General features: G+C 34.3%; 1 protein-coding gene across 1 annotated transcript in view; it reads left to right on the top strand.

The window, feature by feature from the left end:
• The window catches only part of LOC132759587 (MAM and LDL-receptor class A domain-containing protein 2-like), a 28,191-nt gene extending 2,349 nt beyond the window's left edge, over positions 1-25,842 (top strand). The window contains exons 2-8 of the mRNA XM_060751402.1: positions 9,103-9,276; positions 15,390-15,554; positions 17,024-17,182; positions 17,965-18,099; positions 18,650-18,795; positions 20,091-20,169; positions 22,635-25,842. Coding sequence (XP_060607385.1) covers positions 9,103-9,276; positions 15,390-15,554; positions 17,024-17,182; positions 17,965-18,099; positions 18,650-18,795; positions 20,091-20,169; positions 22,635-23,293 — 1,517 coding nt within the window. The 3' untranslated portion in view covers positions 23,294-25,842. The remainder of the gene's footprint in view (positions 1-9,102; positions 9,277-15,389; positions 15,555-17,023; positions 17,183-17,964; positions 18,100-18,649; positions 18,796-20,090; positions 20,170-22,634) is intronic.

The raw sequence follows: 25,842 nt of genomic DNA, 5'->3' as shown, positions 1-25,842 counted from the left end.
TATATATATATATATATATATATATGTTTCAACTATTTAAAGCAAAGCACTTAGTATATCTATAAATGTCAAACATATTATGTTTTATTATTATAACAAATAAATTTCTTGAATTTTTGGCTAAAACACTGTGTATGCTATGCAGTACATGCTGTAAAGAACGAACTTCGAATTCGCACGCGAATAAAAATATTGTCTGCATAATAATTGATGCGTTCTGTTCATTACCCAAATATCGTGATTTTAGTAAAATAGTTACAAGTTATACCGCAATGATAATAATACACATATCACATACTTTGAATATCTTTTGTTTGGACACCGTTCATCTTCCACCATCTTCTTTCCGCGCTTCTTTTTACCGCGTTTCACTGAGAACGGTCGTAATTTGCTGGGTTTTTTTTATGAACTTATCAATAAAAATTGTAGAATTTTATATTCGTTATACAAATAGCTGGTTGAATATATGGGAGAATAAAGCATTTCGGAATTTTATGAAGGCCTTGGCAAGTACCTCGGGTTATATTTAGTTCATTCAGTCTTTATTCTCCCGTAAATCCAATCAGCAACTTTACTTATAACTTATAATATACTATTTAAAAGTCATGTTTTCGACCAAAATGTTTCTTAGTTTTTCGATCGTTATTTTATTTTTATCATTTTTTTTTAATATTTGTATTTTCAAAAGCTTTGGGATCGATATTTTATACATCATGGCGTCCGATTTACTGTGTATTGTAACTACTTTGTATCAAGTTTTCAAGTTTTATTTCAATTTATTTTATGCTTTGCAGTGGATTACTGATTTATCCGTGAAAATTATATTTGATAATTTCACAGTGAAAATTATCAAAATATAATTTCACTTTTTTCAATGACGTAAATACTTTTTTAAGATTTTCCCCATGTGGTACCTCAATTTTATTTTTACTGACAATTCTGACAATGTCAGACTGTTAAAAGAAATCGCAAAGCTGAAATAGATAAATAACTTAAATGTCAAAAGTAATAAAGAGAGAAAACTTACTTCTATTCATTCAAATTCCAATCACCAAATTTCGTCTCTAAATTTTTTTGTTTCGTTTTTGCAGTCTGAAAAATACATTCCTTCCCCATGCAAAACTGCTCTTGATGACGTTTGGGCATATTAAAGTATCCTACGAGCAATAACTGCCGTATGCTTTATGAAAAATTGAAAAGCATTGACAGCCACCACTCGTAGAATAACTAAAACAACCCAGCGTTCCTTAGCAAGCTTCCAAGTTTTCCATTTTCCTATCTCCCTTTCTGAATGTTTTCACTTCTGTCAACACTTATTTTTTGTCTGTTACAATCCTCAAATAAGTTTTCTTTCTTTTAAAAAGGTGTATGACTAACAAATCCAAATTATATCCCTCTGAATCTTACACAATTATTTTCCTCCCATGAAATACACAACTTTAAAAAATGGCTGCCGCTTACATTTTACAAAGTCAGGTCTAATATAAATTCGCAGTAAGTAACAGAAATATGGATGGATGGTTGGACTTTTTTTCCTACAAGAATTGTTTGTTTTTATTATTAAAACAAGCGATCATTCATATTTTTTTAATAAAATGAATAAATATCACCGTCATTTAACCTTGATTGGCGGACTTATTTTTCAGCTCAAGACTTCTTGTTTTTAATGAGAAATTCCGTCTAAATGGGGCTCTCAATGGGGGAAACAGATTTTAATATTAACATTAAAATTATGGAAATTTCGTTTTAACTTGTTTTTAAGCATAAAATAAAAAGAAAATTTGTCTGTTTGTTGTGTAAGATGTAATTTTATTTCATCTCGTGAACTTTAAAAACAGTATTCTCACTCGTGGCTACGCCACTCGTCAGAATACTGTTTTTAAAGCCCACTCGATGAAATAAAATTTCATCTTACACACAAACAAACAAATATCCTCTATATATCGGAAAACACGAAGAAACGTAAATCATGCTTATCACGCACCTGTACAATTTTTCGACTCCGAATAGAAACGGTATTGCTCGACCGCGTATAGATAGTTTGACGTCACGTCATATGCGCTATATAAGCATTACACGAAGAAAGACAAACGTGTTACATTTTAAAGTGTCAATGAAAAACCGTTTCCAATTTTCAACTGTTCTGGAATATGTTAGTATATAGCTTCATTTAGTACATGTATTGAACTCACTGAATAAATTAATAGTATGTTCGCCGGAGACTCGAATATGATGAGGTTATTATACATTGTTGAGTACAATACTGAATTCTATAGGACAGTACCCAGCTGTCAAACCTATATTGGACGAGGCTGTTATAAGGTTTGCAGCGGTGTACGAGTCCAATAGAATCAGTACTGTTCTCGGCAAAATACATTGACGATCTATTTTATACATTAACCTTTTGACATAACTTTGATACTTTAAGTACAATATGGCATTGATATGAATTGTCGACCCCGAAAATGAAAACGAGGCTAAAAGGGGTACGATATACATTTGATATAGATATTTTGGACCCTGGAATTGAAAACGATTGCTATATGGAGCAAGATATCAATTAGTATAGATATTATGGTTCTCTGAAAATGAAGCGAGGCTTTTGGAGGATATTGTATTGTAACGCGTACATTTGGCGCGTCTTAACGGTTTGTTTGTATGACGCAAATGACGTCACGTCAAAATATTAAGTATTTAGCGGATATGTGATCATTTGTTTTATTATATAGTTACTCATTACATGAGATCATACGTACATGTAACTGTCCGTGCTTTTAAATTCACGAAGTGTTGACAAAACCTACGCAATTTCTTTTGTAGCCAAAACATCAGTGATGATTTTAGTGAAGTACCATGCATTCGTAGCAATTATACAAAACTAAACCGGAACAAAACACCTAACTGTCTAGTGGTGCTTGAAATTTGATCTGTTTTGATACTTACATAGTATGAAATACGGACAGTAAATAAGTTATGTCTACATTTTATCAAAGATTATTCGTTTGCATATACATGTACGTGTATATCATACACATCACACCCTATATGACGTCATTGAAGTGACTTAATGACCGCTTTGGAGATTTGTGCAATATCGGACGAAGTGAAATGTATAATGAGTGTAAAATATCTTTTCATTTTGTACTAATTATTATGCACCTTTTAATTATATTCCTTAAAGTTTTCTGATGAAAATGCGGCCATTTTCAACTAAAGAAATACGTACTTGCGGACTTGTTATTTCACAATTTGCCAACTAAAGCGACATGGCCCTTCACAACAGCATACTGATATAATACCTTTCCACCATGCACCATATAAACGTGCATAGTATGTGATATCACATCATCTTTAAATTCTATATACTATCAAACAGTGTAATAGGGTATTCTTGGATATTTTTGCTAATATTAATTGAATGTCAGAATTTCAAGTTCCTGTGGTCATATAAAACAAACAAATAACGTCTTGACATAAACGAACATTCGTAATACATTTATTCAGTAAACTCCTAAATAAATTTGCTGAAACTACATTATAAAATTTCACCGATGAAAATGTAATAATGTTTATATACAGTCTAACTTGTATTAAGCGACCGCGCAAGGGAAACACCCAAAATGGTCGCTTAATGAAACGGTCTCTTAACCCATTACTTCATTTTGTGAAAAATGGCTGTTTTCATTGAAAAGTCTCCCGTTACAAGTTCAAATTGCTATAATACTATAAAAACTGCTTCAACACTAATCAAACTTGGCACAAATGTTAACTGGACCATTGCCCTTGCAACAACATGCTCTGGCTTAAATTTTCTGTTACCATGACAACGAGGGGACATCTCAAAATTGCCAAAAATCACTATTTTGCGTTCATTTTTTCCATCAAAATTGATTTCAAAGTGCTGCAACTTCTCAATGGATTGAGATAGAGTCAAATGCTTTTCAGCGTTGGTTACACGTTACCTTATGATCAATCTGGGGTCATTTATAGCCTCTCACAAGTTCAAAATTTTCTTGGCGATGATGGGGACTCCGCCCCCTTCAACCCCCCCCACCCCAAACAGAAGGGGCACATCCTCCTTCTGGCAACCCCCTGATGTATATTTTGGTTGGGGGCCGCGCCGAAAAAGATGTGACTTTTTTTAACAACATTTCTCAAACAAAAACAAGTGTTGGGGGCCTAAATAAGGCATTTTTTCACCATTTAAGACAACAAAAAGGGGGGGGGTGAAAAAAGGCATTAAAAGGCGTGTATATAACGTAATGGGTTTAGACAAAGCATGATAAAAAGTCAAAATTTATACATGACATCTTTCTTTTGCGGTGAGAGTGTTTATCAACTTCATTGATATAAATGTTTAATAATTATAGAACGCTTCGATGATCTAAATGGATGCTAATGTAAAAACATAACTTTCAGATATTTATTGACAAATCAGTTTTGATCCATTACGTACATGTTTGACAATTATAAACTACATCTGATTGTAACGATTAATTTAATTGCCCGACAAAAATTCAAAAAATCAATTTTAAGCACAACTAAGGGTATACACCATCCCGAGTAGGGGCGGAAAACGTTGCATTGTTTTATCGATATTATTGGATAATCCCTACGCGTAAAACTTTACCTTTTTTTTGCAAAACAAATAAAAAGGTTTTTTGGAAATAGAAATTTTTTACACATTTATATCAATCGCAACTACTTTGGCCCCTTTTCCCTCAGTTCTTTCGGATAAGGACCCCGGAACACAAAAGTATAAAAAACAAAAGAAAAGGGGGTGCGGTATTTTTGGTCTAACCACCGGGTAAGAAAAAAAACATGTAAAACAAAAAGTAAATTTTTTTGCTAGGAGTTTTTTGACAAGTTCATTTTAAAAGTCCACCTAAAATAAGTGAATTCATAGGTGCAAAAGCAAACAATACATTCTTTATATGGTTGTAGAAAAAACCAACCTGTTGACATTTAGTCGGATTTGTTTAAAATTGAACATTGGTGGGCATATTTAAATTACAAATTGTTGTCAGACATATTTTCAAGCAAGAGAGTATCGGAACAGACATTAGAGGTCAAACATTCGTTTTACATCATCTCTGTTTCTGTTTACATCTGAAACCACGTGGTAGAACTACTTTCAAGCCGTATTGTTTCCGAGGTTATTATAGATGATAGCTGAGGCAGTTCCGAATGACATTCATATATTGTGTTTTAATTGTTGACACTTGTGACATTACGAGGCGGCGTTCTCTAAAAACACAATTACTTGACAGGTAAAAGTGGTCGTTTAATGAAAAGATTGATCTCAATTAGCTGACTGATTAGCGGTCGTTGGTCGCGTTGAGCAAAAGTCGCTTAATACATTTAAAATATACTGTAGAGAGAAAATGAACGGGGGGAATTGAAAGTGGCCGCATAAGACAAAAGTCGCTTAATACACGTGGTCGCATGGGCAAGTTAGACTATATAGAAGGTACGCGTATGTAATGAATATGTTACTGTAACAGTCTACTGAGATATTGAAAATTTGAAGTCTTAACCCAGCTCCACCATAATCCCACGTAAGGGTTGATACCAAATAAGCCATCGGCAAGGGTTGTAGCTTCATAGTAGACTCATAAGTTTGACTATCATAATTTTAAAGGAAATTCACTGATATTTCATTTTACATGACGTGACTTTTCCAGACCATTTACCATTTGTTGAAGGTCTGGACGTGCAAATTTCAGAACCTTCACTATCTGCGCCTTTTCCAGAGAAAAGAATTCTAATGGTAAAAAATGACTTTTAAATGAAAACCGTTTATACGTTTTAACTTAAATCAAGGTAAGAGTCGTACTAAAACAAAGACATTCAACTTTTATGTTTAAGGTATTTGGATCTCAGCGGAGTTCCTTTAATATGGTGGAAACACATAAATAAACAAAAAAGTAGCCGTGTTTATAAGTAATAAATTACTAATTTAATTTTCGTTTGATGGTTCTCTACATTTCTTCTATCTAAAATATGTAATTTAGTACTTAAAAGCGGCGTACTTAAATAATTTGACGGTATTTATTTAAATTGTTTTTGTACTGTTTGACATTTATAGATAACAAAATTACATGTATATATATAAAGACCTTATGATAACGCGATGATTTTCGCCTGAGAATGAAGGATGTTTCACTAGTAGTACACAAGAAGTACATGTACGTGTAAGTAAAAGTATTCACATGTAAGTTTCAAAGTACATTTTCATCAACACCCTGTGTATAAGTCGCGTTGACACACGGTCAAGTTATTTGTACCAGCTTTGTAAACCACTGTGCGAAAATGAATCACGAATGTTGCGGGGTTCATAAAAGGTGGTGTATATAGTCACCGGAAGTTACTTATGATCTGTCCCACCAACAAGCCTACTAGGTCATAGTTATAAGTAGACACTTACTATTATTGCAAAATGAGCTGTACGCTGGCCTGGTGAAACCATTTTCTAATTAAAAAGTCAATATATACATGTATATACCAACATTTCAATTCTTTGCAAAAAAAAAAAACCCCACAAAAAACAAACTTGTATTTCATAGAATATAGTGAAAAAAGTTAGATAGGCATTTTATTTTCTATAAATACTTTCGCCCATCGTACCAAGGCGGAGGATTATAAAGTTGGCGTCGTCCGTCCGTCTGTATGTACGTCAAATTTTGACTAGAACATAAAACAAAAACTGTTTCATTTATAATCTTAAATATGAAACAAAGAAAAAGTGCAGTGTCCTAGAAATGTAATTGATCTCAATGAGAACAAGTACAGAAACTCTTCTTGTGCATATTTTCAGAGTTATTGCCCTTTGGGTTTCCGAATGCATTTGTACTTAATTTTCACCCGGGACATAACTCAGAAAGTAATGGTAATATTAAAATGTAGATGGATATATTACATTAAAGAAAAGTTCTGTGCTTAAGAACCATTACTCTTTTGCATAACTGTAGGGACCATTTTACATATGCAACGATTTTGTCCGAGCATAACCTCAAAAAGAAATGGCAAAAACAACTTAAACTATACATATTCACAAATCACAAAGAGGAAATGTTAAGACATCTTCTTTGCGTTTATGTGGAGCTATTGCCCTTTGCTCTGAAACAATTAAGTTTCACTTCAACGACAAGACTATCAATTCAACGAATTTGCTTGTTCCACATGATAAATTTATCCTCGTATATTAATAAAAGTAGTCTGCTAATGTCACATCTGTTGATTTTTCAAAATTATGAATTAAAGACCATCTACATTTCTGCTTAGATAGGTGGTAGTTTGCAAATACTACTGCTTTCTATGAACAGGTTCGATCAAAATGACCTTTGAACTCTCTGATTTTTTACCTGTAAGGTTTCCATTTTTAATACTCCATCTCGTGAAAACTCGGCATTTCACGCAAATTTCCATGACTTTTTAGTTTTAAAAAAACCGTCGATATGACACGGAGCAGCAAACAAAAAAGCTTGCAGGTTTGTAACGTCGTTTTTCATTGGATAAATAAGAGTTCCTTTGCTTTATTAGAAATTCGTTATAAAGATTCCTGACATGTTATGTGGCTGGATGTAAACCGCAGTTTGCAATATAACCTTCGCCTAGCGATGTGGGTTATATATGCAAACAACCGTTTAAATAGGGCCACATAACCTGTCAGAATTCTTAATAACTAATATTGTAAACACACTCTTGAATGATACGGAAAGTGGCGAGATTTACCGAATGTTTTTTAACTATACATGTATGTAATGACGCATAGTTCATTCTATGAACTTAACATCACTCAATTTTGTTACTATAAATAACTTCAGAATATTTTGAGAAAAAACAACTTAAATAATTAGAAAAAAAGAAATGCTAAGGTTACGACAACTTGTAAAAGTATCGTTTCCTTGAATAAAGATATTATCTTTTCCCAAGAGAAAATCTGTTATAATTCAAGTGTTTTTTTCCAGATCGTTATCTTATTATGGTAATTTGTCCGAATAAACTAAGAAGCCATTATTTTCTTTTGTTTTATGAACTGTTACTGTACTGTTGACAATTAAACGAACGATCTTTTTTTCTTTTAAAACCGTTAGTTGTTAACTACGTCCAGAAAAAAAAAGCAATTGTGTTACTAAGATTGATTTCATCAAATGATTTAGTTTAACCTAATTTTAAAATACCTTGTATAATGGATGTGTTTAGTTTTGACTTTTGAACAGGGCATTGAAAGCTTAAAGGCCCATTAAGCCTAGAGGATGTTGTCTTTTTTTCTTTTATTTTCAATAGCTTTTATTTTTGGTGTCTTGTCATGCAATATACTTATTTGATCTTTTTGTTCCTTTACGGTTTTAGCAATTGGTTTAATTACAGTTAATTAGTATTTTGTATGGAAGTTAATGCAAAAAAACACTTTGTTTACAAGAAAAAATTGCTTCCTTACCACAAATTATGCCAAATTCAACGGTATTTCTTGAGATAATTAAATTTTCACATGTTCTAAACCCATATAAATACATTATAAACAAATTACGTTTGCTCTTTCAACAGAAAAAGAAATATTCTTACGTCTGAGACAGAAAACATACACTTTAATTTAAAATTAAAATTTTAAAAAAGAGCTACAAACAGTATTGCAAACAACATTTTTCATACACTACCATATAGTTCTTTTCTTTGAGGAAACAAATCATGAATTGGCCTTATATATACACTATATCAACGTCTCCATTAACCAATGAAAATTCACGTTACAACTGTGTAGAATTATAATAACAGTTATATCATTTACATTTTAAAAAAATTTCAAATTGTAAACAAATGAAACAAAACGAAGCAAAATGAATCTACACTCGCGTACTGTTTTAAATCAAGTTTATTCATGCGTTTTATAACCGGGTTATTAACAGCTCTATTATGATAATAAAGTGCGTAATAATAAGACGTTGTGCAAGTCTATAAAAATGCTGACATTTCCTTAAAGTTTCTTTTACAAAAGACGCATTATGAATATATTATTTCCCTCAGTGCCTTTTAAAATGGCGTAAGAATCAAATCATTATCATGCAAATAAATGTTATAATTTTGTCTTTCTTTTTTCAGTGAAACGGGGGTTCTGCTCCACGAGAAATTTAAACATAAGGAACGGAGATTACCGATTACGTTCCGGAAGTTCCGTGGTTGACTACACGTGCAAATCTGGATACCATCTATATGGTATAGACAGGGCAGTGTGCTTCGGCTCCAAGTGGTCCAGTGATCCACCAATTTGTATAGGTAAGGGACCACAAATATAATGAATATAAGCGGGTGGGTTGCTGTTACTTGAAATTAAACCTTTAACACCCCCGATGATCACAATATGCGCAGTTCTCATAACTTCGGGATTGTTCGGCATTCTCCGTAAATACTGTGTTAAACATACACTTTACTGAAAAGTCTCGAATAATTTACTGCTGTATGCACAACATTTTTTTTCAACATTGACCATTTTTTTCTCTCAGAATTAAATTTTGTCACGAAAAATTTAGATTTTAGAACTCTAAATGTTTAATTCCTTTGTCACTTTAATTTATAGAAAATTAAAAAAAAAAACAGAAAAAAAACCAAGAAACACCAACAAAAAACGATTTAACCGACGGACTTAAAACAGCTTATTCACGCTTTAATCAAAAAGCAACAAAAACAATTTGCTTGCAATAATTGCAATTTGAAAAACGAGGAAAAATGCATTTCCTTCATTGAGTGGATGATTTTTTTTTCTTTTTATCACCTAGTTAGTTTTTTTTATATTTTTATGTGTTGATTCTCTGAATACTTCCGTGTCAAGTTCCAAGTAATCCGTGTTTTTAAAGTCATGTGCAAGCACGATGAGTTATAACCCGGATGTAAGACAAAATAGGGTACTTCACTGTTGATAATTAAAATTTTGACTTAATGAGGTTTCTTCTTGATGTTTCTTGTGAGGTGCAAATGAAAGTTGTTAACTGAAGTAGAACGGAACATAAAAATTGTGGTGGTGCTCCGGATCACGACAACAGACCGCAACTAATTCACCAGAGTACAATTCAGCCACCGCACCGTTCCTAGCATTTTACCAGTACAAGGTGTTTACAATTTCGCCGGGAACTGCTAGTTACTTCTCAGGGGCGGATACAGAACATGGTTTCCTGGGGGGGGGGGGCTGACATATGGGTGGAAGATTTTTATAAATAACGCAACAGGCGAAAACTGTGCATGTTTAAAGATTTGACCAGCATCTTGTTCATGTGACAAAAAATTGTAATTTATGTGTTTTTAGCTCATTTTAAGAGTGGCAATGTACTTTGCTTATATATGTAATCGGGGTGGGTCTGGGAGGGGTGTCCCCTCCCATAGACTGAGAAAATTTTGAAATATGAGGTTGTAAATGGTGTAATTTCTTTGACTTTCTTGTGCTGTTTATGGTACCTTTTGGATTTAACATCACATTATATTTTGTATAGGTTAGTGTTTGCAAGGTCTTTCAAATAGAATTCCTCTGGTGTTTAGTATTACGCATTTACAAAAGAACCACACACTTAATTACCAATGTATGCACGACCGTTGATAAAAATAATTTCAAATACTTGATCAATTTTCTGATATGAATAATTAAAGTGGTATTAAAATATTGCCTTTCTATTGTACAAGAAACATAATTTCAAACAGTAATATTTTTTGTTTTCCAATCCATATATATTGTGATGTAAAAATGTTACATGCTTGTAAAAATTGATAAATAAAATATGTTAAAACAGTAATATTCAATAAGAATTTTTTCCATCAATGAATCCAGAGGTCATTATATTTTAAATTTTATTTAAAAAATATAACTGTCATGAAAAGTTATTAAAAGTAAATGACCAATCATTTCATCTTGATAAAAATCTTAGTAAAACTAGTTATTAAAGTACGATTCCTTTAATAATATCTTCATAAAACTCGCCATGTTTTTAATTTACAAATAATAATTTTCAATTTCTTAATTATAGCGGCAAAGAAAATGGAAAAAAACTAAGTAAAATATAGTGTACAATGTACATCTATTTGCCATTATCTGTGATATTAATTTCATTAGACCTTTGGAAAGTTATAAACCAATCAATTATGCAGTTTAAACATTGAAGTCATTCAAGCATGTTGATAGATAAAGATCTCTGCCAAGCCCCCAGGCAGGAGATTAACAACTGGATGACAGCAATAAATATTTTGATAAGGGAATACACTACAGCCAATAAAGTTTGAAACTTATAAAAATATATTCTAGCCCAGCTGGTAAACGTATCTTTGGGCCGAGCTGGGGGGACTGCAGCCCTGAAGCCCGGGCCTGAACCGCCACTGACTTCTGTACACGTCAGAACGGAAATACAGTGCGAAATTATGGTAGAAAGGATTTCATGATCAATTAAAATTGACCTGCATCGTCCGGGAATAGACCCGGGTAGCTTGATTCACAGTCCAAAGCTCTACAAGCTGAGCCAACCGGACGGTGCCACATACTGGTAATGGCGACGTTTTTTTTAAATATACTATCCAGATAACCGCTGTAAGCCACTTTGAATTCACCACAGCACAAATCGGCCACCTCATCGTTCCTTGGCAGGCTGTAAAGCAGTTTACCAGTAAAGGTGCCTCCACTAGTGCATAGGAACAGCGCGAATGACCATACAGGGGCTAAACGAAAGTGACCTGTACATAACAATGGTGGTATGATGGTAGTTTACTCTCCGGATCACGACAGTAAGGCTTAACCGCCATATGACCACATCTGCGGACGTTTCAAAATTCAAAATTGTGCCAGTTTATGTTAAATGTTGAATTCTGCTTAAGCCGGTGCTAGGGGGCGTGGAAGGTAGTTAGCTATTGACGGTACCGTCCATGAACAGGCTCAATCAAACCGAGCCTGCAACAATTTTAATTTTGCCGTGTTGGGCTTTCTGTAGGGATTCTTATTTTCACTATTTTAATTTTGAAATCAAAGAAATTCTTGATGAGAAATAGACTATTTTTAGCCTTAAACATCAACGCTATCCATGCCAAATTAGACCAGAAAACAATATGTTAGACATCTCTTTTCTTTCAGAAATTTTTATTCTGTTGTAACGCCAATTAAATTGTCCACTTAAAATAGTTTTGTCTGTTGGCGCGTAGTACATATTTATTCCGTCCTAGAAAATAAATACACACAAAACAACTTTTTTATGTAACAAAAACTACACAAAAGTAATAATTACACTTAAAATATGACGAATCAAACTAGGAATGAGTAAAACTGGGACAATTCAAAACATTAAAGAACCATTTTTTACGGGTTGGATCAGATTCCGTCCGGGTATGACATCATCAGTGTCATGCCAGACAATTTAGACCATAAGTAATACGTAAACTCTTGGCCATTTTCTGTCAATTTTATTTTTGTGTGACCACTATAAAATGATAAATAACAAATATAAAGAACCAACGTTTGTGCCTTCTTGAACAAACTGTACACTCAGAAAAAAGGTCTAGCAGAATCCAAATTTCATTAGAGCAGATAAAACTTGTAAACACTTATATACATTACTTAGTAAGCCAGATTAAGAATGGTTTGGGCACTTCAACATTCTATCACTGACCACATCTAATCCCTACCGGGGTGACATAATGTTAATAGAACTACTGAATACGAAGTAATGGGTTAAAACAATTAAAGAGTCTTAGATATACGACGGGAAAGCACGGTATTATATAATTATAAAAATGTAATAAGTGCGTAAAAGATGTTAGATAGGAAGGTCCTGACGACACAATTGCTACCCCACATACCTATGACTTACTCTAATCTTGGGGACAATTTTTACATTCGAATGTAATAAGCAAACCTTAAGCCGCCTTTCGATTGCCTCGTAAATGTTGAGCTCATTTTATGTAAAAATAAATAAAAAATGAAAGTATTTTTTATAACATGTTAAATGAGGAAAATCGTAACCTGACTAAGTCCGGATGCGCTTAAAACCTACCTTTGGTCTTGACGATACTGCAAAATAAAACGCAATAGAATTAAAATGACTCATTCATATTAAGGTATTACCTCCATCATGATACTCGTATAAGATCGTGACAGATCGGTATATTTCGACAGTTTCCGTGCTTTTATGCCAAATTATTTAAACGAAGAGACAAAACTACGTGATAATGATTTTATAAACTATATGACTATATAATTATGTATGTAGAAACACATACACGACACATGTATTAGTCATACATTATCTGTATTTTGGCAAGATAGACATTTCAGAGTTCAGGAATTAACAACCGTTATATTGTGGCTTACTTTGTACTATGTTTATGCAAGTATTATGTATTTTTGGTTTAAGTAACGCATCCTCACTGTAAAGGTCATTTTTTGTTTTGGCAACTTTCAAGCTTTACTGATAGATGAACACCACGATAGACTCAGGCCCTCTGTGATTATTTCAGCAGACGGACACCTGAGTGAACCAGGAGTTCGTAATCTATAGATATGCCTACATGGTATCAAAGTCCCGGTTATTCAGCCACAGCGGTATCAGTACACGGGCCTTCGATGGAAAGACTTACCTGAAGACTTTATTGAACTCTTTCCACTTTCTGCCGTTTTCTCAATACATACTACATACGGAAACTAACGAAGTTGACCGAACATATACGTGGTAATCATGTGTAGAAATGCACGGCTCAAATCATATTTATAACTCTTGACTTCAAAGGCGAAATGTCGATCTCTTTTTATCATTCTGTTTACATTATCTTATCTTAAATAAAAGAAAATGTCCAAAACTACTTGAAAAAAGTGAAAAAGCTCTCTAATTCTAAAGTGATACACTTAAATTATCAATAGTGTAGGTCAAAGTGTTAATTTCTGTGGTCTGATTCATATAAAAAAACAAAAGGAAACAATTATGAAAACATTGTGATGAGTAAGTTGGAATAATTGCATTCTTCCTAACCAAAGCCAACTCCTTTAGTTGACTTTTGTACAATACTGATGAAATAAGTCAAATGAAATTCTACGGAATCCTATTTTGGCCACCTTAAATTTCGTTAACAACCACACGCACGCTGAAAATCGACTAGGACGATTTTTCAGATTCGGTCAAATAATTTTAGTTGGGCCAAATTATAAATTGCAAGGATTGTAAGGCACAATACACGAGTTAATTTCTATAGGGCGGCCATACCACGTTGTACTCGTATATGACGCCATTTTTAAGGTGTCACGTGCAGCATTTTTGCCTCGATTTTGAGAAGAAAACAGCTGTTCATATATATTTATTGCATCATTTTTCAAGGAATATAGCGCACGTTTAGCATTGCATTCATCCCTACTGATATATGTTTTGATGTATTTGTCAGATGACCTAACATTCGGATAAATCGGAAGAGTTCGTGAGCGTTGTTCAAGCACACAACCTGTGCCCGTTAAACATGCTTCTCATTTGTCAATACTATTAGAAACAAGCTTGAATCCGGCCGAAATAATGCGGTCATTCTGGACAACGGATAATCTCAAAGATTCAGGGTGTCTATATTTCTGTCAATCAAGATTGATTTATATTCTGTATACATGTAGTTTATTGTCACGTTCACACGTTTGTATTTCCTCCTTTTTATGAGTCAGATTTCACGTATTCAAGTGAGTACTTTAAAAGCTCATCAAGAATTTTAAAAAAATTGTCATTTGTAATACTGCACTTTTGTAAAGTCGCTTTTCATTGGATAATCGTACGTGTAACGTTTATAATACTTCTCATTTGTAACATCGCTTTTCATTGGTTAATTGTTACTTTATATAGTTTATACACAAATGTTGTCAATTTATAAAAAAAAACCCACTTTTTTGCAGTATTAGTTATAAATTGGAAATGAATAATTCTGGTCGGTTATATGACCGTTTGTAAACGGTTGTTTGTAAAGTAGTCGTTTTTATAAATCTTTATAACTAATATATATTAATTGCATTTTTCATATATTCTATAATTTGTACTTGACGGCGCATAAACAAAATTTAAAATAAAAAGCTAAATCTGCTTTCTTGTTTTGTCTGAGTGGTGACGTCACTAATAACGCGTCACTAATATAATTATGAGTAAAACTGAGTATATCACAGACTAATTTGGGCAGTTATTTCATTTATATTACATTCAGAATTGAGAAGTATTATTTTTCAAAGATATGTAAAATAGTTATTTTACATTGAAAACAAGTGACGTCACGTGCTTATAGATAAAAATGTATTCCCATTGTACATACTTTTGTTATGATAGATCGATAAGGCAATAACGGCTTTCCATATAAACGGTTTGCTGGGTAAATGGTCTGTTATATAATGCAATTCTTTGTTTCAGCAAGCACTTGTCAAACCATCTCGCCGACAGACACTTTGAAGATCACCCAAGAGTTCGGTGGAGCCTTATTAAAATTCACATGCGCAGCAATGTATCAACTAAAAGGCGAAAAAACGCTTATATGTGACGGGTCTGACTGGAGTGCACCGACACCATTGTGTATCCGTAAGTTCACAATGTACATTTGAGTAAAAGATAAGAGGTGTTCTGACGATGATCACCATAAACGTTTGATAAAAATGTATGGCAACTTTTAGGATTATATCAGACATGCTTACCACTCATGAGAAGCATATTATAGGTCAAGATTTGTAAGGTCAAGGTCATTAAAGATAAAACATCGCATTCAGATTTGTTTTTGTCCGGAGCATATTTTCTACAGGCATTGATGGATTTTTAGATTTATTTGACATATCATCATCATTATGAGCCGTTGTGAAAGGCGCATAACCGCAATTTCTAGGTTAAAGGTCAAGGTCATACTATGAGGTTAAAGGGAAACGCTTGTCCGAAGCAACACATTAACATGCGTGGTGATACTTCAATATAAATTGGCACAAATTGTATACCACTGTTAGGCAGGGCTGCGCGCATAATTTAGTTCACACTTAGAAGTTACAGGTCAGAAAAATAGATACTAGTATGAAAGTCAAATTGTGTGTACCTGCAATTCAATAATTATAAAATGAGGGATGAAAATTATATGTATAATTATCATGGGTCTTTCCAGCATGATATAGGTCAGTATATGCAAGGTCAAGGCCGCTAATGATTTTGAAATGTCTAGATTTGTCCGGAGCATATTTTTACATAGCGTATCTTCTACATACAATAACATGAAATAATGTTTTTGTAATACTTGACACTATCATAAAACGAAGTGTTTCGCACATAAAGTAGGTCAAGTGTCAAGATTGCTGGCTGTAAGAAATCAGAGATAAATACTTGTTCAAAGTGAACCTCTCTTTCATAGAAGGGTTGCTGTATAACTTGTAAGGCATTGCGTCGAATAAAAAAATAGGTCCCGTTGGCCAAGTTCAAGGTCACGTGTATAGGTCCAAGGTCAGATAAGATAGTGAAATTATGAATATCATGAATTATTGGATTTTAATGTAAATGTTCTCTATTATGAGACTTAGCATCTGTGATTGTCGTACTTTGTGACAAAGTGGCACTTCTCCTACTCAACATGTTGTTTCTACAAATAAGAATGTATTAAGATACCGAAATAGATCAATATGGAAAGGGCATGTTTTTGATGTTTATCATGAACCATATATCATAAGAGTTTCTGTATTTCACCAATAGGAAGCTCATGTTTCAGATATTAAGTTTCTCACCAGTGAGATATATGTCATATTTATCCGAACACATTTACTTATTTAAAGAAACCAATAAGATAAAGTCAAAATTTTAAAGAATTCCTCCAGGAAAATACATGAAGGATAAAGTTCGATATTTTCTCGGTTTAAAATCATTTATGCCTCAAGATATGATTTCATTGACCTTGCCGATGTAGATTCCTTCGTGAATTTTGGCATTTTTTCAGCACTGACTTGAACTCGGTAGCATGTCATTAACTATCAATACAATGTCACATGTATCCGAAAAGAAGACTTATATGTTATTTTTAGCGTGGAGGCCACCAGTTTCGTGTGACTTTGAAGACCCGGAACTTTGCGGATGGTCACATCACGACAAAGACGATCAGGACTGGAGATGGAATACCGGAAAGACAAGTACGTCACGTACGGGGCCTAGCCATGACCACACACTTGGCGCTGGAGGAGACGGTAAGGTTACATGGTACTAAAATATCCATGAAACAAGCCCAGGGTAGTAGAATAATTGTGGGCTGAAAATTTTGCCTTAACAATAAATCTATGTATTTTAATATCTCTGGAGTTGATTCGTAGTATTTTAATGCTACATGTCCGACTATTTAAACCACTTATTAAATTAAAAGTTATAAGATAAGTAGAGTCTAAAACATGACCGTGATAGTGAAATAGAACAGAACAGTTATTGTACATTATTAAGTTTAAGTTATACAATATATAATGGTTTTAATTCCAATTTGATTTGTATTTCCACTGCCCTCATCGCCGGCGTTATACGAGACATTAATGGTGAACTCCGAGTTTGAAGTGGAATTATGTAATGAAAATACAGTTTGCCTTTGAATTTATACGTTTATATGCTTTGAAATGTATAAATATGAATTATTATATGAGGTTTATTACGTTGATTTTGATGTTTACTGATTAGTATTTTGTGTATACATGACACTTATCGCATATTTTATACCGTATGCCAATCGCATCTTCTCGGACCTTTCCGTCAAACCACGGATTATGAATATCAACCGAGATTCTCCGATTGATGTCTCGTTGATGCTGTCCAGATTTTGCTTAAAACTTAAATAATTCAACAAATGGCGTTCTTCCAACAGGAATGTTTTAAAACTATAAAATACTTTTGCTAACTTAGAAAACATAAGCAAAAGAAATAAAACAATATGTGTATACATACCTGAAAATAAAAATATGTACACGTTTTTTTTTTACTCTTGTAGGACATTACATGTATTTTGAGACCTCGAGTCCAACAAGGTTTCAACATAAAGCGATTTTACAATCTCCATTATATCCGGCCAACTATAGTAAACAGGCTTGTTTCACGTTCTGGTTTCACATTTTAGGGGAAAGTGGTAAGTTTTTAAAGTTTATATCGATCTTCGCAAGGCAGAAATGTTTACACGAAAGATGGAACTATTCTAATGATGAATAATGCATTCTTCTGATAACTTTGATGAAAATCTTTTGTAGTAAATTCAATCTCAATGCTGTAAAATAGTTGTAATATACGTGTTAATTAAGTTAACTAAGTTTAGCTCTACTACGATGAATGCATGAAACTTATTTGATCCGCATGCTTGTCTGCTTCATAGAACTGACAAGTACTGGTATCATATGTGGGTACATGGTCATGTCCCACCCACATGATCATGTCCCCAGGAAGGATCGACCGGACCCATGATCTCTGGGGTGAAAGGCAGACATTTAACCACTGAAGGCTAACTATCGCCTTGAAAATTCAAAACAATTTCTTTGTGTTAAGGGGAGTCAGCTTCATCGCTAGTACCTAATTACTTTGATCATTGTTCTTCATTAATATAAAAATACCATTGTTTGTTGTTCTAACATTGGTTAAAGCGAACCTATTTCATGAAAGCCGGGCATTGTTCTTCACTATTTCAGATATAGGAGATTACCAGGTGTTTGTTAAGCCAGAAAGTGTGCAAAACGTATCTTCACTTAACGCCTTGTTCCATGCAAATGAAGATCGGGGTGACGTGTGGTATGAAGAGTTGATCCGGGTGAAAAAACAGTCAGAACCTTTCCAGGTAAGCTACTCGCCCCGATACATATGTTTATCCGGTTGAAAGAACAATCAGAACCTTTCCAGGTAAGCTACTCGCCCCGATACATATGTTTATCCGGGTGAAAGAACAGTCAGAACCTTTCCAGGTAAGCTACTCACCCCGATACATATGTTTATCCGGGTGAAAGAACAGTCAGAACCTTTCCAGGTAAGCCACTCGCCCCGATACATATGTTTATCCAGCTGATAGAACAATTAGAACCTTTCCAGGTAAGCTACTCGACTCGCTACATTTGTTTATCCGGTTGAAAGAACAATCAGAACCTTTTCAAGTAAACCACTCGCCCCGATTCATATGTTTATCCAGCTGATAGAACAATCAAAACCTTTCCAGGTAAGCCACTCGCCCCGATACATATGTTTATCCAGCTGATAGAACAGTCAGGACCTTTCCAGGTAAACCACTCGCCCCGATACATTTGTTAATCCAGCTGATAGAACAGTCAGGACCTTTCCAGGTAAGCTACTCGCCCCGATACATATGTTTATCCGGTTGAAAGTACAATCAGAACATTTCCAGGTAAGCTACACGTCTCGCTACATTTGTTTATTCGATTAAAAGATTTGTTTATTCGATTAAAAGAACAATCAGAACATTTCCAGGTGAGCTACTCGCCCCGATACATATGTTTATCTGTCTGATAGAACAGTCAGAACCTTTCCAGGTAAGCTACTTGCCCCGATACATATGTTTATCCGGTTGAAAGAACAGTCAGAACCATTCCAGGTAAGCTACTCTCCTCGATACATATGTTTATCCAGGTAAGCGTCTCACCGTACTGTACATATATAAATAGGAACGGGTTAAAAATATAGTGTGTACAGTTTGACGAGCAATGTAAATTTTGAGGCAAAATATTGTCTGCAGTTTGGTTCGGTTGGTTTATACGCCAATGTTTGCAATTTACTAGCCGTTAGAGCTATTGTTCCAGCTAACCGGCTTTCCTGGATCACTGACCAGTTATTACCAACTTCTTAGCTAAGGACCTATATGCGGTGATAGAGTCAGACATTTAACTCATGTCTGAGATCAAATTGTAACGGAGAAATTTCCCCTCGCCCGAGGTTCGGACCAGCGACTCCCGGAGCTTTTCCTATGAAACCAAGCGGCAGGACCATCTTATCTACAGAAGTAGGGGAATGTGTCAAGTAACGTTTATATTCATATCTTATTAATAAATGAAAGAAAGCCACATAATTATTATGCTTATATAAACAAAACACACTTAATGTACACAAGAAATGAAATTGTTTCAGATATTAATGGTGGCAACACGTGGGACTGGGTATAGGAGCGATTTCGCCTTTGATGATGTCTCTCTGGCACGGTGTGCAGGTTGGTTTTATATCTAATTTACAAGTTTTTAAAGGTCACTGTAGCCGAACTGTTTGTGAATGTATAAGAAAGGCATCAGTCTTAAACTAATGTAAAATTTCAACAGAAATCCACTGTATTATAAATACTAACGTTAAAAGTAACTTGAAACACGTTGATTTTTTTTTTCGAGTTGTATAGAAATCAGAAATATGCGCCCTCAACTGAGTAAAATCTGTGACGTCACGTTCAAAATAAACGTCGTGAGTAAGAGCGTCGTGGCGTTATACGGTAATAAATTATCAAAAAAGCACTACTAGTACTAGTAGTTTAAGCGGTATTTTTGAAACTCTGTGAACTTTTCTATAAGCGTCTGTTTAACCATGATCATACAATGCTTCTTGCCAACATTGAGGGTTACGAACGGAAAATGACGAAATTTGCCGAATTTACACGATCAGTTAATTTTTTCTGTTTAACCACGTCAAACACGAATTTGTCATACAGCACTCCGTTTGGATATACATGCATGACCTGTTAATAATAATTGAGCCGCGCCATGACAAAACCAACATAATGGGTTTGCGACCAGCATGGATCCAGACCAGCCTGCGCATTCGCGCAGTTTGACCAGGATCCATGCTGATCGCTATCAGTTTCTCTACTTGTTATAGAGTATGTATTACCGGTATCATGTGGCCAATTCAAACCACTTTGCAAAGGCCATCAATGGAAGTTTATTTCCCTTTCTTTGTGTCATTTTTGGTATTGATTTGCAAGATATTCATGAAATTAAATAGCCTACTTAATTATCCCCCGCCGAAAATTTTCGGCGGAGGATATAGAAATAGTCTCCGTCCGTCCGTCCGTCCGACCTTCCGTCCGTCCGTCCGTCCTTCCGTCCGACATTTTTGTCCGTAGCAGATCTCTAAAAGTATTTAAGTTATCAACTTGAAACTTCATAGGTGGATAGACCTCATTGAGGAGGAGTGCAGTGCACAAGAATGATAACTCTACCTTGCATGATTTTTGAGTTACTGCCCTTTGTTATTTTTCAAAATTGATTTTTGTCCAGAGCATAACTCCAAAAGCCTATGAGATATTAACATGAAACTTCATAGGTGCATAGATCTCACTCAGGAGGTGTGCAGTGCTCATGAATGATAACTCTACCTTTTATAATGTTTGAGTTATTGCCCTTTGTTATTTTTTATACCTAATTTTTCACCAGAGTGGAGCATAACTCAAAAAGTGTTTGAGATATCAACATGAAATGTCATAGGTGGATAGATCTTATTGAGGAGGAATGTTATATGTGGATATACCTCATTGTGCAGTGCACAAGAATGATAACTCTACCTTGCATGATTTTTGAGTTATTGCCCTTTGTTATTTTTCAAAATTGATTTTTGTCCAGAGCATAACTCCAAAAGCCTATGAGATATTAACATGAAACTTCATAGGTGCATAGATCTCACTCAGGAGGTGTGCAGTGCACATAAATGATAACTCTACCTTTCATAATTTTTGAGTTATTGCCCTTTGTTATTTTTCATACCTAATTTTTCACCTGAGTGGAGCATAACTAAAAAAGTATTTGAGATATCAACATGAAATGTCATAGGTGGATAGATCTTATTGAGGAGGAATGTTGTGCGCAAGAATGATAACTCTTCCCTATACAATTTTTGAGTTATTGCCCTTTGTTTTTTTATGCTATTTTGTCCAGAGCTTATCTCAAAAAGTATTTGAGGTATCAACTTGAAAAAATTCAAAGGTCGATGGATCTCACCCTGCATTATTTTTGAGTTATTGCCCTTTGTTATTTTTCAAAATTAATTTTTGTCCGGAGCATAACTCAAAAAGCCTTTGAGATATCAAAATGAAACTTCATAGGTGCATAGATCTCACTCAGGAGGTGTGCACTGCACAAGAATGATATCTCTACCTTTTATAATTTTTGAGTTATTGCCCTTTGTTATTTTTCATACTTAATTTTTCAATTCAATTTTTTTCTCAAAAAGTATTTGAGGTATCAACTTGAAACTTCATAGGTTGGTAGATTTTACTGAGGAGGGATGCAGCACACAAGAATGATAACCTACCCTGCATTATTTTTCAGTTATTGCCCTTTGTTATTTTCATTCATCAGTATTCACATAGGTTTCAAATCTGTAATCACTATAGCCATCAGTTTTCATTACCAAAAGACCTCTTAAAATATAATTATTCTGTTCTACTACATATACATTCTTCCAATGAGCAAACACATTCGGCGGGGGATGGCCATGTTGACATGGCTCTTGTTCAACAAGGACGTGATGTTGTTTTTATATGTTTGATACGCACTTACCTCAAAATGAATTTACCACCTATAAGTGATCGCAGTTGTTCGTAGTCTCTCAGTGCTCCGTGAATAGTGGTGAGATAGTGTATCTTATTGTTTTAATTAAGGCTGTTGTAATAAGCACCGTTTTGTATTTCAGATGCAAGTTCGGAAATGAGCTCATCAACAACTATAAAACAATCAACGGTAAAATTAACAACAAGAATGACGCCACAACCCACAAAGAAAACAACAACACCCAAACCCATAACGAAAACAACAAGACCCAAACCGACAACGAAAACAACAACACCCAAACCTACAACAAAAACAACAACAACACCAACAACACATACGCATCCAACGACAACGAAACCTCCAACAACTGTTAAAACAACAGAAGCACCAATAATTCGGAAATCAACAACTAGAGTAACTACATCAAAGCCTACACAAGCACCATCAACTACACGAAAAGAGATTGTAACATCTGCACCACAACACACGAACACAACCACAAAGTCAAAACAAACACTTAAACCTATAATCAATCCAAATCTGCCTGTGTCTCGGCAAGCAAAACACATTCCTGGTGAGGATCGAGCCGGGCCGTCGGTCGTTGTATGGATAGTACTTGGAGCTGCAATACTTTTAGTTGTCATTGGCGTCGCCCTCGGTTACTATGTATATCAACGAAAGCAGAAACAGCAGCGCGAGAAACTGGGCCCACTTTGTTCCACTAACCCGCTGTATACGGCAGTAAACGGAGGCGATGACGCGACCGTAAATTTTGCCGCCGAAGAATGCGATTCGTATTAAACGTAAATAAATCGACGGCATAATACGAACTGTGAGTAACTCGTATAATTAAAAAAAACAAAGAGAGAGAGAGAGAGATATATACAATGCTTGAGATCAAAGAAATTCACATGTTCTTTTTGATACAATAAAAATAAAAATTAATTAGATATAATCATGACCTGAATGGTAATCAAAGCAAATTATTATTTCATTTGTTTATAGTCCATTGCTGTTTTTTTAAAGTGCATATATATCATTTGCAGCGTTTGACCATGATATTTTTTGAATGTTTTACTATAAAATGTATTTGATTGAAGCAAATTTTGCCACATGTATTTCATTGAGATTTATTTTGCAAAAATTATGTGATCCATGCAATTAAGCTCGACCATTCAAAGAATGAGAGCTATTGCACACACCACAGCGTCGACCACCGATGTCGGAGTCGTTGTCACACATTGGTAAAGTTTTTTTGCGTGCAAGTTGGTATCTCCAAAATTACTGAATGAAATGGGTTAAAACTTCACACACTTGTTCTCTGTGATTGTTTTAAAGGATGGACACAGGTCCCATAACTCTAAGTTACCGTTTTACAAAGATATTCCCCTTTTCAAGCACTGAGAATAGTTGAGAGCGCTGTCTTAACGGACAACTCTTGTTTATGAGGAACATTATGTTTTATTATGTACATGTATTTTAGCATGTAAAGTTTGGTGTACATTTATATAATTTTCATGAATATAAATGAACTTACTTTTTTATTAGAAGGACCTGAAAACGTGACATTTCATAGCAACCATATGTCCGCACGTTTATCACAATGGACTGACCGTCAATTGTTTGGACCCCGGCCAATCATTGTTGAAAATATAACAATTTTACAAATGCTAATATTTAAAGCACGTTCGTTTAGTATTGGCATTTCCAAAAATGCTAGGAATTGTCCTTCAGTCGGATATTCGAAAAAATATGTCGTTCGTGAAATAGACTCCTTCCAAAGGAATAGAGCTAATGTTTTTAGCTAAATGTAACCGACAAAAACATGGTGAATGGCGCCCCTTGTGAGGTCTTTTGTCGGCCATTTTGTTATCATGTGGTATTAAACTCTCCATTTTGATTGGCTTAGGCCTGTCGGTGTACGGATAGAAACGGTCAAATACAGGAACGGCGATGATTAGCTTTCAAAGTGCCTTTTAGTCAGTTTATTGGCCGCTGTTTTATTCGGTAGATTGTTTTCAGTGTAACTTGCAGTACTCTCTGTAAAAAAAATCAGGCGTATGCAGGTTATTTGTCCGCTGCTCTTTTTGATATCTTACGGATATGTTGGTTACCTTCAAGACGCCCTTATATCTAAAAAAAATCCATTTGTAATATATAATAGTTCATTATAAAAAAGAAACTATCTACATGTGTATATGTCATCTCGTGTTATTTACATTATTTTTCTTCTATTTTTTTCCATGTTATATAATGCTTCATTTTTATAGGGATATACCTTTCCATACAACTTTGTACCCACTTCCATTTCTATTTGCTTAGACATGTGAATGAAAAGGTATTTAAATGAAAATGTTGAATTAATCAGTTAATATCGGTTTTACAAGCATACTATAACATCGCCTAATTTTACTATATTATGTATATTATGTTTAGATTTTATGATAAAAATGTTAAGTATTAAGCTATGTTCACATACTTAAGATACATGTATATTGTTTGCAGTGAATACAACAACTTCCGTGCTTCTAGTCTAAACGGGCTTCATTGTATTTAAAATGACACTGTATAAGTTGAATTTTTGAATTTTTTTTTATTTGACATGATGATTTTGTCAATGAGATCTAATTTCACGGGGGAGGAACTGTTATACAGATGAAGGCGTTTTTCTGATAACTAGTCCGGAGTTCTTTTGATAACTGTCACGGAATTCCTGGAAAACTTAAAGTTTTCCGACGAAATTCGTAACGTTTTCAAGGAACTCCGTTCAGTAATCAGAAAAACTCCTGGAAAGTTAACAGGAGAACTCCATTCTCCGTGTAACAGTTACTCCTCCGTGAATTTGCATACTTCAAAAGACAATTGCAACACTTAATTAATGCACTCTTAACGCACAATATAATCTCATGAGGCGATCATATAATTAAATGTGTGACGTCATCATATAGTATTATACATGTATATAGCTACTTAATGACCAACTTGTTGACATTATTTCTGTTTTTATTTGGCGTTTAAAATTATTTCTCCCAATAGGATTGCAGTATTTCTGCGCCGCTCTTGACCAATTAAATTTTGTTAATGCTCACTAATGAACACTTACGTTTACTTGTTGTATGACGTCACTCTTGACGGACTTCCGGTAAGACTAAAGTCTTGTGCAATTTATTAAATTTTTTTGCTACTTTGTGAATAAATGTGCAATATGTGTAAACACTCGCCTGACAATTTTTGATATGTAATCGATCTTGTTATTGTTTTGCAAATCAATTATACATATATTTAATATATATTATCTTTTGATGAAATATTCATACAATGTATGTGGTCAATAAAGATATTGAACTAAC

The sequence above is a fragment of the Ruditapes philippinarum genome, unplaced genomic scaffold (genome assembly GCF_026571515.1).
Source record: "Ruditapes philippinarum isolate M1 unplaced genomic scaffold, ASM2657151v2 ctg2621_1_1_1_1, whole genome shotgun sequence".
NCBI lineage: Eukaryota > Metazoa > Mollusca > Bivalvia > Venerida > Veneridae > Ruditapes > Ruditapes philippinarum.
Note: the sequence above shows the minus strand (reverse complement) of the source record. Positions and strands in the feature narration are given on the sequence as shown.